We start from the raw sequence: 14,080 nt of genomic DNA on the forward strand, positions 1-14,080 counted from the left end.
GGCATAAACACAGTGGTGAGGCCAGCGAGGCCTAGCAGACAGCTAGCAGCTACAGCTGTCAGTCAAAGCAAGCACCAGCTAACTTTAAACACTGTCAGTATCCAAATGGAGCTATGAGAAAGTAATCAGCCTTACATGAAGGGGAGAAGTGTTCATAGAGGCCAAAGCAGCTTTGTTTTTGTTAAAGGTTTAAGTGTCATCACCGATGAGAAAGGAGGGAAAAGGTCCGACACAGAGTTCAGATACTGGAAAGTCTGGATTTTGTTTCCGGGCTTTGAAAAATGAGTTGCTATCATCAGATAGCACCATCAGATTTATGAAACGTGTGTAACCATCTTTAACCAGCCTGCACCAATATGCTGGTGAATCTGAATTATTCAGCAGCCTTTTAGACTCAGTTTGCATACTATGTGCATACTGCCCTGATGTTGTGAGAGAGAAATCTGCACCATCCAGGCAAAAATAAGGAGGAAGTCTGGCTACAGAAAATTAAATGATAGCGTCTGACGTCCAAGGAAGAAGTCAGAACAAGTGCATTGTTGCAGTATAAATAGGACAAAAATGATTGTTAGTAGTGGGAGTAAGTCTCTAAAGTCTACGGCAGCCAGGCTGTCAGTTGTATCCATGGTCAGAGGGACGTCTGCATTTAGTACACTGTTAGTACACGAGGCCCGTTCTTACAGTACTTATGCATCCACATGGCTTTGATTTCCTGTTCCACGCTGCATTGTTATGTTCTCCATTTGTGTTTGTTTCATGCGTCGCGCTCACACGTAACCGAAACCTGTATCTGCTGTGAAACTGAATTTGAGTCAGTCAGGAGTCTGAAGGACGGCCGCGTGGGGAGGATGGGTGTTCGCTGGTAACAGTGAAGGAGGCGGTGTCAACCACAGCGGTAGACATGATAGCAGGGTGTCATAGATTTGAAGGTGGATGGGTAGAAAAAGAATCTGGAGATGGATTTATGGAGCAGGACATCAGCTCCCCACACCTGTGTTCAAACACGAGCACGCAAAAGACAAAAGGTAGGAAGACACAGGGTTTATCCCACAGATGGAAACGATGGTCTCTGCTCTCTGCAGCTCAGTTACTGCGACGTCTTGTTGGGGTTAAGCACGCCCACCTGCAGCATTGGAGGGTGTTAGTTACACAACACCTGTTTTCCTTTCTTTTAACCCCTTTCTGGTATCAGGGAGAACGCCTACATCCCTGTTACCATGGTTACCAAATGATATAATGCATAATTACACAGCAGATTGCTCCCTTGACGGTGAACTGGTTCCAAGTTCACTCGGAGGCTGAGAGCGATTGTGTAAAAAATAGAATCTGCCTAAAGTAGAAGGATTTAGTCATATTTGCAGGGCTCTTCAGTTTAATGCACAGCAACAGCTCACTGCATGTGTGAAGGTCTGTTTGTTGAATGTTGTGTAGATTGTGCCGTTGACACTTGGTGCTTTTGATGCGTGAGAAAGTCAAGCACATAATTACTTTATGCGGGTCACAAAGTCAAACGCAGTCGTGGCAGCTCAGCAGGTGTCAGCGCCGGCCAACCAGCTGATGGATCGCCCGATGCAGAGCCGGTCACATACAGCATGCACACGAGGGGTGGGCGATATATGCAAAATATGCAGTAAAAATATCTGTGAAGACAGAAAAAGCCTCTGTGTGCCTGCAGCTTGTGGCCGCAGCATTAAGTAAATGCAGAAACCAGATTTCCCAGTTAGCTGCTGTCACTGGTCACACACTCCCTGCCTGTGTGCAGCAGCAGTATAGTTTAACAGTGGCACCACAGCGGTGACTGCTGAACACTTTAGTTTAACAATAACTGAAGTCACTCAGCCCTGGAGTTCGTGTCACATTGTAAAGCTCATGTGGGAAGTTGTGTCTTTGTTAAATCTCAGGTCCAACTTTTGAAGCAGCTGTTTAAAGAACTGCTTTTCCATTACATGTAACTGCACCATTAATTCCCATCCCTCGTTTCACTTCCTGTCATATGGAGTGCAGCTAGCTAGCGAGTGCAGCTAGCTAGCGAGGCGCTCTAGTGACACTGAGGAGTCACTTGTTTGTGCGGCACATCAGCAGCTGCTGGGATCTCCTCCCGGTGAGTCTGCTTCTGCTCAGCTTCTTTCCACCTTCAGTACGAACAATATTTTGCAAATGAGGTTGTTGGAATGATTATCGGAGGCTGCGTGCAGCTCTGTCTTGCATTGGGGAATGTAAACACATGTAAACACATGTAAACACATGCGGTGACAGCTCTATGTGACATTTTCACATGTTCAAATGTATTCTCGTCATATTCCTCACAATATGATATAATGTTATATGATGGTCTGTCTCTACTTTCTGCAGTACAGTCCTGTTCAGCTGATGCTGACGAGGGTACCACAGTGTGTCCAGCACTGCTTTAACAGAGGGGTCTGTACCTGTAGCAGCAGCTTCCCAGGCCTGATCGGCCTCCATTACTGCAGAACAGCTTACCTTACCTTTGTGAACTTCTGCCACTAACCTTTGTACCATTTCAAGCTGTTCATTGGACTTGCACAACTTGACTTGAAATAAATAACTGGGAGAATCGGGGTGTTATAACAGCAGTAGTGTTTATGGCAGGGCTGGTAGGTCCATAGTCTTTCTGTATCTGTTTCCTTAATAAGTTTAATTTGAAATGTTTCTCCTCACATACAACGTCTTGAATAATCAGCCCATCATAACTTACAAACCTCACAGTACCACATAAACCCAGCAGAGCACCTAACTCTCCGACTGGTTCCTGGGATATCTAAAAGTAGAAGGGAGGCCGCTCTTCTGTGAAATCCCAGCTTGGAGTCAGGAAACAGACAGCCTCTCTACTTTTAAGATTAAGCCTAAAACTTTCAGTGTAGATAAAACTTATAGTGTGGGATAGGGCTGGGCGATATATCAAAAATTTATCGTTACCGAAATTTATGACTCTCATCGACGTCATTTTGCCCATGTCGGTAAATTCGGTATTTAAAAAAAGAAAACAAAAGGCATGTGCAGGTTGGCGATGTTCATGTCCCTTTAAGACGCTGTGCTACGTTACAGACTTGACGGGGTGGAGTCACATGACTCTACTACCTGAAACAAGACGAGACACGGGTGAACAAATGGAGGACGATTTAAATGTTGAAGCAGCAGCGACGGAGGTAGAGCTGGTGGAGGAGGAAGAGGAGACGCTTGTTAACAAAAAAAAATGCATCATCAATCGTTTGGCAACATTTTGGATTCAACAAGGATGATATTGATCAAAAAATTGTTAAATGTAAACTCTGCAAAAAGACTGTTGCGTCAAGTCAAGGTAACACAACCAACCTCTTCCACCACCTGCAGCACAACCATGTGATTCAATTCGAAGACATAAAAAAAGCTCAAAGTGAGAAGAGAGTAGGAGGACCAGCAAAACGTCTTCCTCCACCAGACATTATTTGTTTACAAGTTATACAAGTTATAGTACCTCAAGGCCTTAGCAGAGGTAGGCCTTTGTCCATGATGGCATTACATTTGCACAATCATTGTTTACTTTGTGAATAGCCAATGTGAAACATTTATTATTAAACTATTTTGTTTACATTTTTTAGAAAGCATGGTTACATATTGTATCCTACACTTTTTATTTTGTTCAGTTAATAAATCTTAACCACTAAAAGTACTTACTACTATTGTCTTCATTTATTTTCAGTGACATTTTACAGTCCTTTAAAGTGGTAATAATATAATTGCAATGAATAGGTCTAGGGGGAATAATATTATCAAAATAACTGGAGGAACTATGCTGCCTGCCACAGCCCCATCAAATGAAGAAAAAAAACCGTTTGTTTTTTTGGCACTTGGGGTGGTTATCGTCCATTTATCGTTATCGAGGTTAACTGCTCAATTTATCGTGATATTGATTTTAGGCCATTTCGCCCAGCCCTAGTGTGGGTTGCATTAGGGTACCCTGCAATAGGCCTGCAGGCTGCTGGGGGCTTCCCATGTCACCAGTTTGCCCATCTGTATCTGGAAGTCCCGAAGGATCTCCCAACATCTAACCTGCAGTCCACTGACATCTCCTGTAGCGGTGCTATTTATCACGTACGACTTCACTTTAAATAAATTGTGGGACTGAAATAAACACTGTTTGGACACAGACTGAAATTTAGGATGGTTACTGTTAACTAGGGCTGGGTATCGTCACTGATTTCTAGAATCGATTCAATTCCGATTCACAAGGTCCCGAATCGATTCGATCCACGATTCGATTTAATTTGATTCGATTCGATTTAAATCTGGGAAATTTTGACAGTCAGAAATATTATAATTCAGATCAGGACATTTACATATTTTTGTATCTATAAAAAGGAAGCTGACATTCTCAAGACTTTATCCAAGGTGTGAGCATCACAGCAGATACCTTTGTGTCAAAGTAGCTGAAGATAAAACACAGAAAAACATGTAGGTGATTTTCCTGGCCTGGGATTTTATAAAAATATTCTGCAGTACATCAAAAACGAAAGAAAACCATTAATTAATGAACATTACCTCTGACGTTACAGCGGTTTTATTAGAGACATGGCTAAGCATTTTGCATTTTGAATAATTTTAAAAAGTTTCAATTTGTTCAGTATTGAACAGCAGAAATGAGGTTTTCTTTTCGGAAGAATGTAAAAGGGGAAAAAACAGCGGCCGACAGCGCTGTAAACAACAGTAGACTTGTGTAACAAGCAAGCGAATAATGAAGAAAGCGAAACTGTTCGAGAGAGAGAGCGGGGGGGGGGGGGGGGGAGAGAGGGGGAGGGAGAGAGGGAGAGAGAGAGAGCTGCGCATCGCAATGGAAGCAAAACAGTAAAAGAGTGAATTCATGACGATGTTTATGTGAAGCGTTTGGATCTTCTTTTGCTGCTGGTTCGGTCAATATTGTTTGGAGAGAGATCAAACTAACAGCTTTAGAATCAGCGCATAAAGGGCGTGAACACAAAGCGCGGACCCGGATCAGCGAGCTGTCGGCTTTCAGCCCCGACTGTGAGAAAGGCGACATCTAACTGATTCTGATCCGCGGGTCGCGCTGTGTGTTTAAGTCTATGTGCAGAATCCCTGTACCTGCTCTCATTTACTGTTTGGTGGTTGTTGAAATTTTGTGAGATGTCACCAGAGATTCTGGCATTTTGGACAAAATAAATTTATATTAAAAAATCGATTCAGGATTTTAATGAATCGATTTTACGTTATCCAAGCCAGAATCGATTTTAATCGATAAATCGATTATAAAAACCCACCCCTACTGTTAACCTACTAACGTTACTATGAGGTATAACATGATGTTAGCTTAAGCATGAGAAAATATCAGGCTCATATTTTAGCCTGAGCTCCACTGCTTGACTTGGACCCTGGAGGAAAAGGTCCCTGCATATGTTACAGCTTATCACCTCAGAGTCTCCATTTTTCAGATTGAGACACAACAAAGACCTCAGAGCTTTAAGCGAACAGCCACGCTACATCCAAACCTGCGAGTGCCACATTGAGTGACACCTCTGTGCAGTTTTTAGCCAGAGCCCTAATCCGCTCGTGTGTGTTAAACCTGAGCAGCCAAATTGCATGGGTCTCTGTAAACAGTGAAGGGCAGGGGAGACACTTTATCCACAGTGACCTTGCTCTGTTGGAGCACTCTGAGGATCTGAAATGAATCACAACACAAAGCCCTTCACTTACACACTGGGAATTGTAATATTGACCTAGCTCCACTTGACAATGCATAGCTTTCTGACTCTTTGATCTGGCAGCGAGTGTGTGTGTGTGTGTGTGTGTGTGTGTGTGTGTGTGTGTGTGTGTGTGTGTGTGTGTGTGTGGGGCCCGGGGAGGGGGGGGCTGAGCACATATTGACTCGCTCAGTTTTCAGAGCAAAGAGCTATGAGATAAATATTTGCAGACTCTCGAGAGTAACTGAAGAAGCTTGGATGTAGTGGTGTATTTATAAATAGGCAGTCCCCTTCTTGCAGCAGACAGGTGTATTCTCTTATCTTATCACCCATTAGAATGCAGGGTACACATATTTGAATCCTGGTAATGTTATATGTACAAGATTGGATTTAGACCTGTAGATTCCACGTTTTCATCGAACACTGAGCATAAGATGAAGCGTCGCGTTGCTCTGTAACAGTTTATGCTTTGTTTTCCAGGGAGTGTGCAGATCTGGTATCACCTGCAGACAGGCAAGAAACCGGACGTCTTCACTCCCACCCCGAGTAATCTGGCAGACGGACGTCTTCATCGAATCAGAATCCACCGAGTCGGCAAAAACCTCTATGTACAGGTCAGTAACACCGGTACAGGAAGTCCTGCATAAGGACGTGCTGTCTCACAGAGACAGTTCCTGCTTCTGAAGCTTGGTGTGGAGTTTGGATGTGTGCAGGCTCCCTGTGCAGGCTCCCTGTGGCCACTCCAAAGACACGCATGTTGGATCAAGAGCTTAGACAGTGGCTGTGATGTATAAAGTGCTTGCAGTGTGTAAGCATGATGTGAGTATAGGGCTAAGTGTGATTCGTCTTAGGTGCGTTTGTAATCATTTCCTGTTCAGTCACATATCACAGTCTGTCTGCTAGGTAAAGGTAGAATGACTCATCATCCGAATCTGTTGTAGATTATCTGGGTTTTGTATATATTCTGACCTGTTTTCTACAATAAATTACTACATTTTGTGTTATTCAGAGTTAATGTAAGAATAAGATGCACAGCTGTATCCATGCTAGCTGCTCTGTTACATCAAGAGTAGCATCATCAAACAGCATTTAAGCTGCTGATGCTCTTCAGTATCACTTACCAAATTCAGCGTATCCTGACTTGGCTAAATGCACAGAGGGCAGGAAACCTCAGGCCTGCAGCAGGTTAGCTGATCACAGCTCCAGAAAGAAAACTAACATACTGGACCCACATAACTCTGTAATTCCCCCACTGCACTCAATCTTCTCCCAGTTTGACTCCTACGTGTGAGGAATGAGATACAATATTCTGTGGAAGAGTTTTTTGATAACACACATTAAATTTACCCGGGGAGGCCTTAAACCAGAGCAGGTGACCTGCCACCCATCAAATACGACATGGCCCAAAAATGAAAGAGACTAAACCTAACTGACTTCAAAGAGCAGCAACATCCACCATACACCATCTTTATGTGAACTCAACACTGTTTGTTTGCATCCAGCGGCAATTTATTTATACAGCACATTTCATTATGCAGTGTTGAAGATAACATAGAAGAAAAACACATGTAGTTTTGTCTTAAGGGGATTTAAAGACGTTAAAGACGTGCATGCGCACACATCCAGAGTTACTGAGTGTAGACCTGTGAGGACAGAAAGGGTTGAGGATGTTTTTGAATATGTGATTTACAGGTCAGCAGGCAGCTGGTCCAGGAACAGGCCCTCAGCACACTTAGGTCTACTGGGAACAGCTGATGACCTGAGAGTCTGACAACGATATATATCAGATGACGATATAGAAACATCGTTTCATTTTACGCTATCGTTTGTTTCGTTATGTCTCAAAATAAACTGTTTACAGCAATGTTTTTCATGTTCTGATGTCACTGTAGTTATTATTAATTTCTTAAAGTTCTCTCTTTCTCTTATATTTAATATCACCACACTACGGACGGACAAGCGCCTGTTTTTATGCGTTGTCGTTAGCAACAACTACGGTAACACCACGGCGTGTCCGCTTGTTTATGTTCCACATAAACCTTTCACAATAAAGCTCAAGATCCTGTTGAGACTTTTCAAAATAAACTGAATCACGTGAAAGATGCAGATTATTTACGGATGAGAAGCAAAAAAGAGCCGCCAGGTGCTAAAAAATAAACCTTAGACTAAAACGTTAGAACAGGCTTCTCCCCGCAGCACGCCGTGTAAGAAATACTCGCAAAGGAAACGGCGCCGTTACAACTTCTGTCTCAAAATGTATCGTTTCATGCATCGGTTAAAACACTCGACTCAGCTACACGACGCCCAGCAGGAAACACTTCACCTGCCCGAGATTCACAGAGTTTACAGAAAATGTTACATTTGTGTGATTTATATCGTTATCGGACGATAGATGTTTTATATCGGGAGATGAGATTCTGGTCATATCGCACAGCCCTGGGTCTGACTGCAGGTCCATAATGTGCTGAGGGGCCACATGGATTTTAAAGTTAACTCTCTGACTTCAGTATCTGGGTGATATGGTCGGGTTTCCTTGTATGAGCAAGAAAAGTTGTCTTCGTTGAGTAGAGTAACCTGCTTGGCATGAACACATTTCTAGGTCAGTTTGAAATTACATTTTCTAACTTTTGATATATTTGTATCGATTCCCGTGTTTAAGAGACAGGGACGGTAAATATGTGATCAACTATAATATCTAAAAGGTTTCTGGACCTCCAACAGTTAATGTTATTAATACAACTGATGAGTCTTTGAACAGAGGTTAGATTACCAGAGGAATATGATGTGTTTATTAACTGCCCAAGGATATAATATATCATTTGAGTTCTGTATGATAGTGCTGTACCAAGCAGACACATAAAGTCATGGACCAGGACTGACTGACTGACTGAGGAGCCCTGATTGAATTTTTGTTTGTGCAAATCTAAAACTAATAATTGAAATATAAAAACTTCAGCTGTGAAGAGGACCAATCAATAACCAGACCTAATAAAACAATTGAACCATCAGGTCATCTTAGTGCATGCTCACTCATCCAGGTGAGGAACTCCTAAAAGGCTGATTCTGTTCATGAGGACGTGGCGTCTTCCTCCAGTCTTAGCTGACTGCAGGACATTTGTACAGTGACTGAAACCAGCAGCGCTGAGGGAACCATGGGCTGTGTCATTAATATGCACTGATCAAAGCCCAATCATCATTGATCAGTGGCCACGTTTAGACCGTACACAAGACGTTGAGTATCTGCTGTTACAATCAACCCGCTCAGTGGAACAGTTCTGCAGGGCGGCGGTGCCCTTTTGCACTACAGACCGGTTTATGTCCAGCAATATTTTTATGGTGTCGCGGATGAATACAACAAAATAAAACCAGTACCAAAAAAGAGGAAGATTTATTCATAACACACGAGAAAAGACCCAGGGAAACCGAGTTAGCGATAAAAACGATTAAAAAAACAAAACGATACAAACCCTGAAAACCATCATTTCTCACCTGAGCCTGAAGCCTCACGGCCCGGTACCAAACGACTGGTTTGGTTTCCTCTCAGTACGCCTTTCTGGTAATTCTAAATTGGTAATTGATGTGAGGTAGATAAAGTGTTGTGCGTATGTTGCAGGTATTTCCCTTCTTTGTTGCGTTGGCAGTTTTCACTTTACCATTGCACTCGTTCTTTTCTGCAATAAAAAGTCCACGCTGCAGGCTGCGCCACTGCTTCCCTGTTTGATTGGAGCTCAAGTGCAAGCAGCGAGATGGCGTGACAGGCAACCAGACGGACAGTCCCGAGGATTCGAACTAATGTTGCGTGGAACATTCCCATCCCAATTATCCTGCAGGATTTTCTGGTAGAGAGCAGAATCCATAGGTTGCGTGATGGTGCTGGTCCTGGCTGGGACCTCAGGTTGAGTCTTAGTCAGGTTTTAAATAACGTTTTCACAGAGGACCAGGTAGGTGTGGATTTGAATGAAATCATCATTTAACTTGTGTATTTACTCAGATGATCAAAGTTACTTGATGATCAGGAACATGTAAGTGTGACAAACATGCAAAAGAAAATTAAGAAATGAGGAAGTGTGCAACGACGTTTTTACAGCACTGTAGCTATTTGAGTGAAACAATGTGACTAACATGACGAGACAGCAGGATTCATCTAAAGAGGAAAGCTGTGCACATCGTGTGCATCTTTTCATGCAATAGGAAACTGAAACCCTTCACTTTTATTGCACTTCACCGTGTTAAGCGATTATTCCGAGTCAGCATGACGGCACAGAGGTACAAGGTCAAACTCACTTCAGAGCTACCTGTAGCTGCTTTCAGGTGAGGCTGCAGTGAACACACAGCTCGCTCTTACGCTGAGCTGCAGCTGCTGTTACCTTGCTTTGAATTTCGTGTAATCACCTTGTTATCTGATTTCTTTCTATCCAACCAGATCAACCAGGACATCCACAGAAAGTACACACTGTCATCTGACGCGGAGCTGATCCTCATACGATCGCTGACGTTAGGCAAAGTCACCAGTAAGTCTCTGCAATCAGTCCTTCTCATTCAGCTTTGACCGAACGAAGCCAGAAGCATTTCTCACTCCTCGGCTGTGTCTTTGTAGGAATGGAGAATTTTGATGAGGAAGTGATACAAGGAGCTTCTAAAGGTTTCATTGGCTGCCTCTCCTCAGTCCAGTTTAATCATGTCGCACCACTGAAGGTAGCGCTGACCAATCGCGGGAGCTCATTGGTCACCGTCCGTGGCCCGCTGGTCCAATCAAATTGTGGCGCGCTAGCCGAGTCACATACTCTGCAAGGTAAAACATCCACATCCATGACACTGATGATCTGTTTACTTAGACTCACAAACACACGAGCTGATTGTTTCTGTCTGTTAATCTGAGTCTTTGAAGCACTTTGAGGAACTCGTTGCTGTGATTTGTTTCTACATAAATAAAACTGAACTAAAGTCATCTGAGAAATTTGGATAGAATGAAACCATCAGCTGTGCAATTCTTCATAAATGGAATAAAAGTAAAAGGACCATCTATTGTCCTCGGTCTGGAGCTCAGAATCAAAATCTGAGACGTGAATCGTAGTGGATCAGCCCAAAATCACACAGCAGTAATGACCTAAAGCACGCCGGGACACAGTCGCCACCGTTGGCAACACGACGGCGTCATGGATGGAAATCTTGCAGCCCCCACACAGTCCCCTTGCTCAAGAAGCCACAGCGTGAGTTTGCCATCGAACATCTAGATGGTTCAGAGAAGGCTTGGATAAAAGTGTCGTGGTCACATGAAACCAAAGCTGAGCTACTGAAGAGTTTCTGTTTCAGTTTGTGATGGTTAGGATCATATTTCCATGACAGTGTGGTTAGCATTAGCATTGGATCTTATGTACACAGGCCAGAGCTCTCTGTAGGGTTTGTTATCTTAAGACCAGTATAGCAGCACTGGTTTCCATATTTGCTTTTTCCTGTTGTATCGACACCGAGCTGGCTTTTTGCTGGCATTGCTCTGTGCGTCTTTCACAGCGATCAGTTTTAAAGAAGATGACCCCGACCCGCATGTGAAATAGTTTCTCGTTTGCCTGAAGTCCAGACACAAAGACAGCTGTTCTCACTGGACTGGATGTGTTACAGAAACGTTGGCTGACGTCACAGCGGTGCAACAAGCCAAAGAGCTACAAACCAAACAGAACATGATCACAGTAAAACTGGATTGTGTAAATCAGGACTTCCAGGGTTGTACTGCTGTTTAAAATCGTTTTCAGAAGCAGAGACATTTAAATAGACTGTTTGTCTTTGCCTCTCATGAACCAAATGTAATCATCATGTCATGCACTGTACTGCAGCACGCCTCGTTGTACAGGAGGAGGAGCCAGTCAGTAAAGAGAAGTTGACATGGTATATATGAAAATGATGATGTTTCTCTTTGCTCTGCAGATCAGGCTGTAAATGCAAATAAAGACAAAGAGCAGCGTGCCGGCAGCACCCAGAAGGATTTGGCTGTAATAGCAGGTCTGTGCTGTGCTCCTGTTTTTCCTTTGCTTAATTGAAAATGAGTCCCAGCTGTTTGTCATTTGTCATTCTCTCCATTTGGCTCCGTCTTAATGCTTTTTCCTTATCTCTCGATAACTCGGCCCAGCTCGAGCTTATTGCCACGATCGTGTCTTAAACCTTCTTTTTATTTGAAATGAAACTTGATGCTGTGATGTGTGTTTTCTGAACAAGCAAGCATTTAATTTTATAGCTACATGTCCCCAGATATTACTTATAAAGTCTATCAGAGGCCCTATAACTGTGATCATCTTTAGTGTTCATTCTCTGAGGCGCTGTGCCTGTTTCCGGTAACAGCTCTGTCATTTGCTTGTTTGCTTCATATTTAGTATTTAGTATTTATTTATTTATTGTCATTGTCAAGAACAATGAAATTGCGTTTGGGGCTTCCATACAACCCAAAAAAAAGAAGAAAATAATAAATACCCCTTAAAACCCAAGTGTACATATTTAACCCAGTGTGACTCCAATGCAATAAGACAATCCTTAGCAATAATGTTCGTAGAAATTCAGACAAAGACCTGAGAAACATGACAAAATACAACAATGCACCCATTCAATATTATTGTACTGTGAGATATGATATCAGATATGATAGTATCTGCATCATATCAGATATGCATCTGTTCTGCTGTCTGTAAGGTAAATATGAAGACACAACACCGTCGAGCTCAACATAAAGGCTGGAATAAGGACAATTTCATTTAAATGTTGTTAATTAACCTGTTTTGTGAAATCACAACCATCAAAGAGTGAAGGAAGCTGTCTCCCGCGGTGACCGTGAGACAGCTTCTTGGCTCAGACCAGTTTCCAGGCAACCATCAGGGACTCGGAGGTGTTACTGATCCCTCAGCTTCACCACAGACAGCTGACAGGGTTGCAGTCTTTTCATCAGCCTCTTGACAAGAAGACAAATCAGTACATTTCTCAATAAAAGTCACATTATTCAATCACAGTCGGAGGATTAGTCAGCTCCAATCAATAAATGATACGATAGCTTTGATTGTTACAAACATTTATTTCATTCAACTTGTTTATTTCAGTTTAGCTCTTCGGAAATTTGACATCATCTCTTTGTTGTGGCTGCAGATTAAATTGTGATGCATCCTGTTTTCTTTAATTATCTTTGTAAATCATGTCGAATCAATGATGTTTGTCACAGGAGGACGGCAGTCTCGTTTGATTCTCCTTTCAAAGGCACAAAGGGGATGCTAATACTGAAGGCTACTTACTTTGAGTTAAAATCCACCCATTTAAAATTTCCCTCACACGATGTGTGCAGGAGTGTTCAAATCTCTTCATGACAAACTCATTGTCAGACCAGGTGGACTCAGTTTCAGGGAAAGTAGATTAGATTAGCTTCTTCATCGTCGTTTGTAAAATTTGTCTGGATCATTTTTACCAAACTTGCTGAGAAATAAAGAGATAATTGCTTTGGTCAGAAGTCTCCGTCCACTCATCCGGGGGATGAATGTCGTGGTAATTTGACCCTTTATTTTCTCCATAGGTGACATGATTAAATAGGTTTGGCTGTTTTTTTTGGGGGGGGGGGCTCTTATCCACACAGTCTGTATATGCAGACTACACATACAGGCTCAAATATGTACATATATGCGTTCGCAAGGTAGCGTTAGCTTAGGTTAACCATGCATCAGCATCACGCTGACAGTTGGTACAGTGCCATTATGTATGAAAATGATCATCTTCATCGTGTTTGACTCCAGAAGGCTTGACTGGTCCGTGTGGGCAGCTGTAAATCCCAGTCAGATTCAGAGTTGTTGGTGTTGGAGCTTCTCTCTCTGTCAGCCCCCTCTTGGTCCGTCGCAGTGTAAAACCCCACTGTGGACAGGATGCTGTTCCAGCAGTCCTCGGTTGTCCTTGAATATTCTAACCAGCGTGTCTCCTCCCAGACCCGTGGGGACGCATCCAAATAAGTTGTACTAGTGTGAAGTCGTTTTAACTAATGATGCTGGAAGTCCTGAAGAAACAGCCTTTGTCCTGATGTATTCACTCAGTTACCTTTGGGATCAATCCAAAGTCAAACTAGTCCTTTTTATGCTGCCATGATGAACAGATAAACTACCAGCTGTACGATAGTCGGTCGAGATCACTAACGAGTCGTTAGCCTTCACACACTGGAAGCTTCACTTATTCACATATTAGAGTGTACGCAGACTCCTGTGTAGTAACATCTTGTGCTCTCATTAAACGTTGATGCTGTTCAGGTATCCTTGAGAGGAACTGTTCAAAGAAATCATTCGATCAGAGACCAAGCGTGCAGTAATCCCAGCTTTAAGGTCCTGTGTCCACATGTGTGCAGGGCTAAACGTACTGCTAACACTCCTACACTA

At 42.9% G+C, this 14,080-nt stretch overlaps 1 protein-coding gene across 1 annotated transcript in view; it reads left to right on the top strand.

The window, feature by feature from the left end:
* Positions 1 to 14,080, top strand: part of LOC147310836 (contactin-associated protein-like 5) — a 141,494-nt gene that overhangs the window by 124,519 nt on the left and 2,895 nt on the right. Inside the window, exons 20-23 of the mRNA XM_086267733.1 lie at positions 6,174 to 6,307; positions 10,117 to 10,204; positions 10,291 to 10,485; positions 11,616 to 11,690. Of these exons, the coding sequence (XP_086123859.1) occupies positions 6,174 to 6,307; positions 10,117 to 10,204; positions 10,291 to 10,485; positions 11,616 to 11,690 (492 nt within the window). The remainder of the gene's footprint in view (positions 1 to 6,173; positions 6,308 to 10,116; positions 10,205 to 10,290; positions 10,486 to 11,615; positions 11,691 to 14,080) is intronic.

Source organism: Aulonocara sp. 'chitande type north' Nkhata Bay, linkage group LG16 (genome assembly GCF_057382095.1).
Source record: "Aulonocara sp. 'chitande type north' Nkhata Bay isolate Kocher_YH1m ecotype deep benthic linkage group LG16, A_spYH_male_GT1.1, whole genome shotgun sequence".
In the NCBI taxonomy this organism is placed as follows: domain Eukaryota; kingdom Metazoa; phylum Chordata; class Actinopteri; order Cichliformes; family Cichlidae; genus Aulonocara; species Aulonocara sp. 'chitande type north' Nkhata Bay.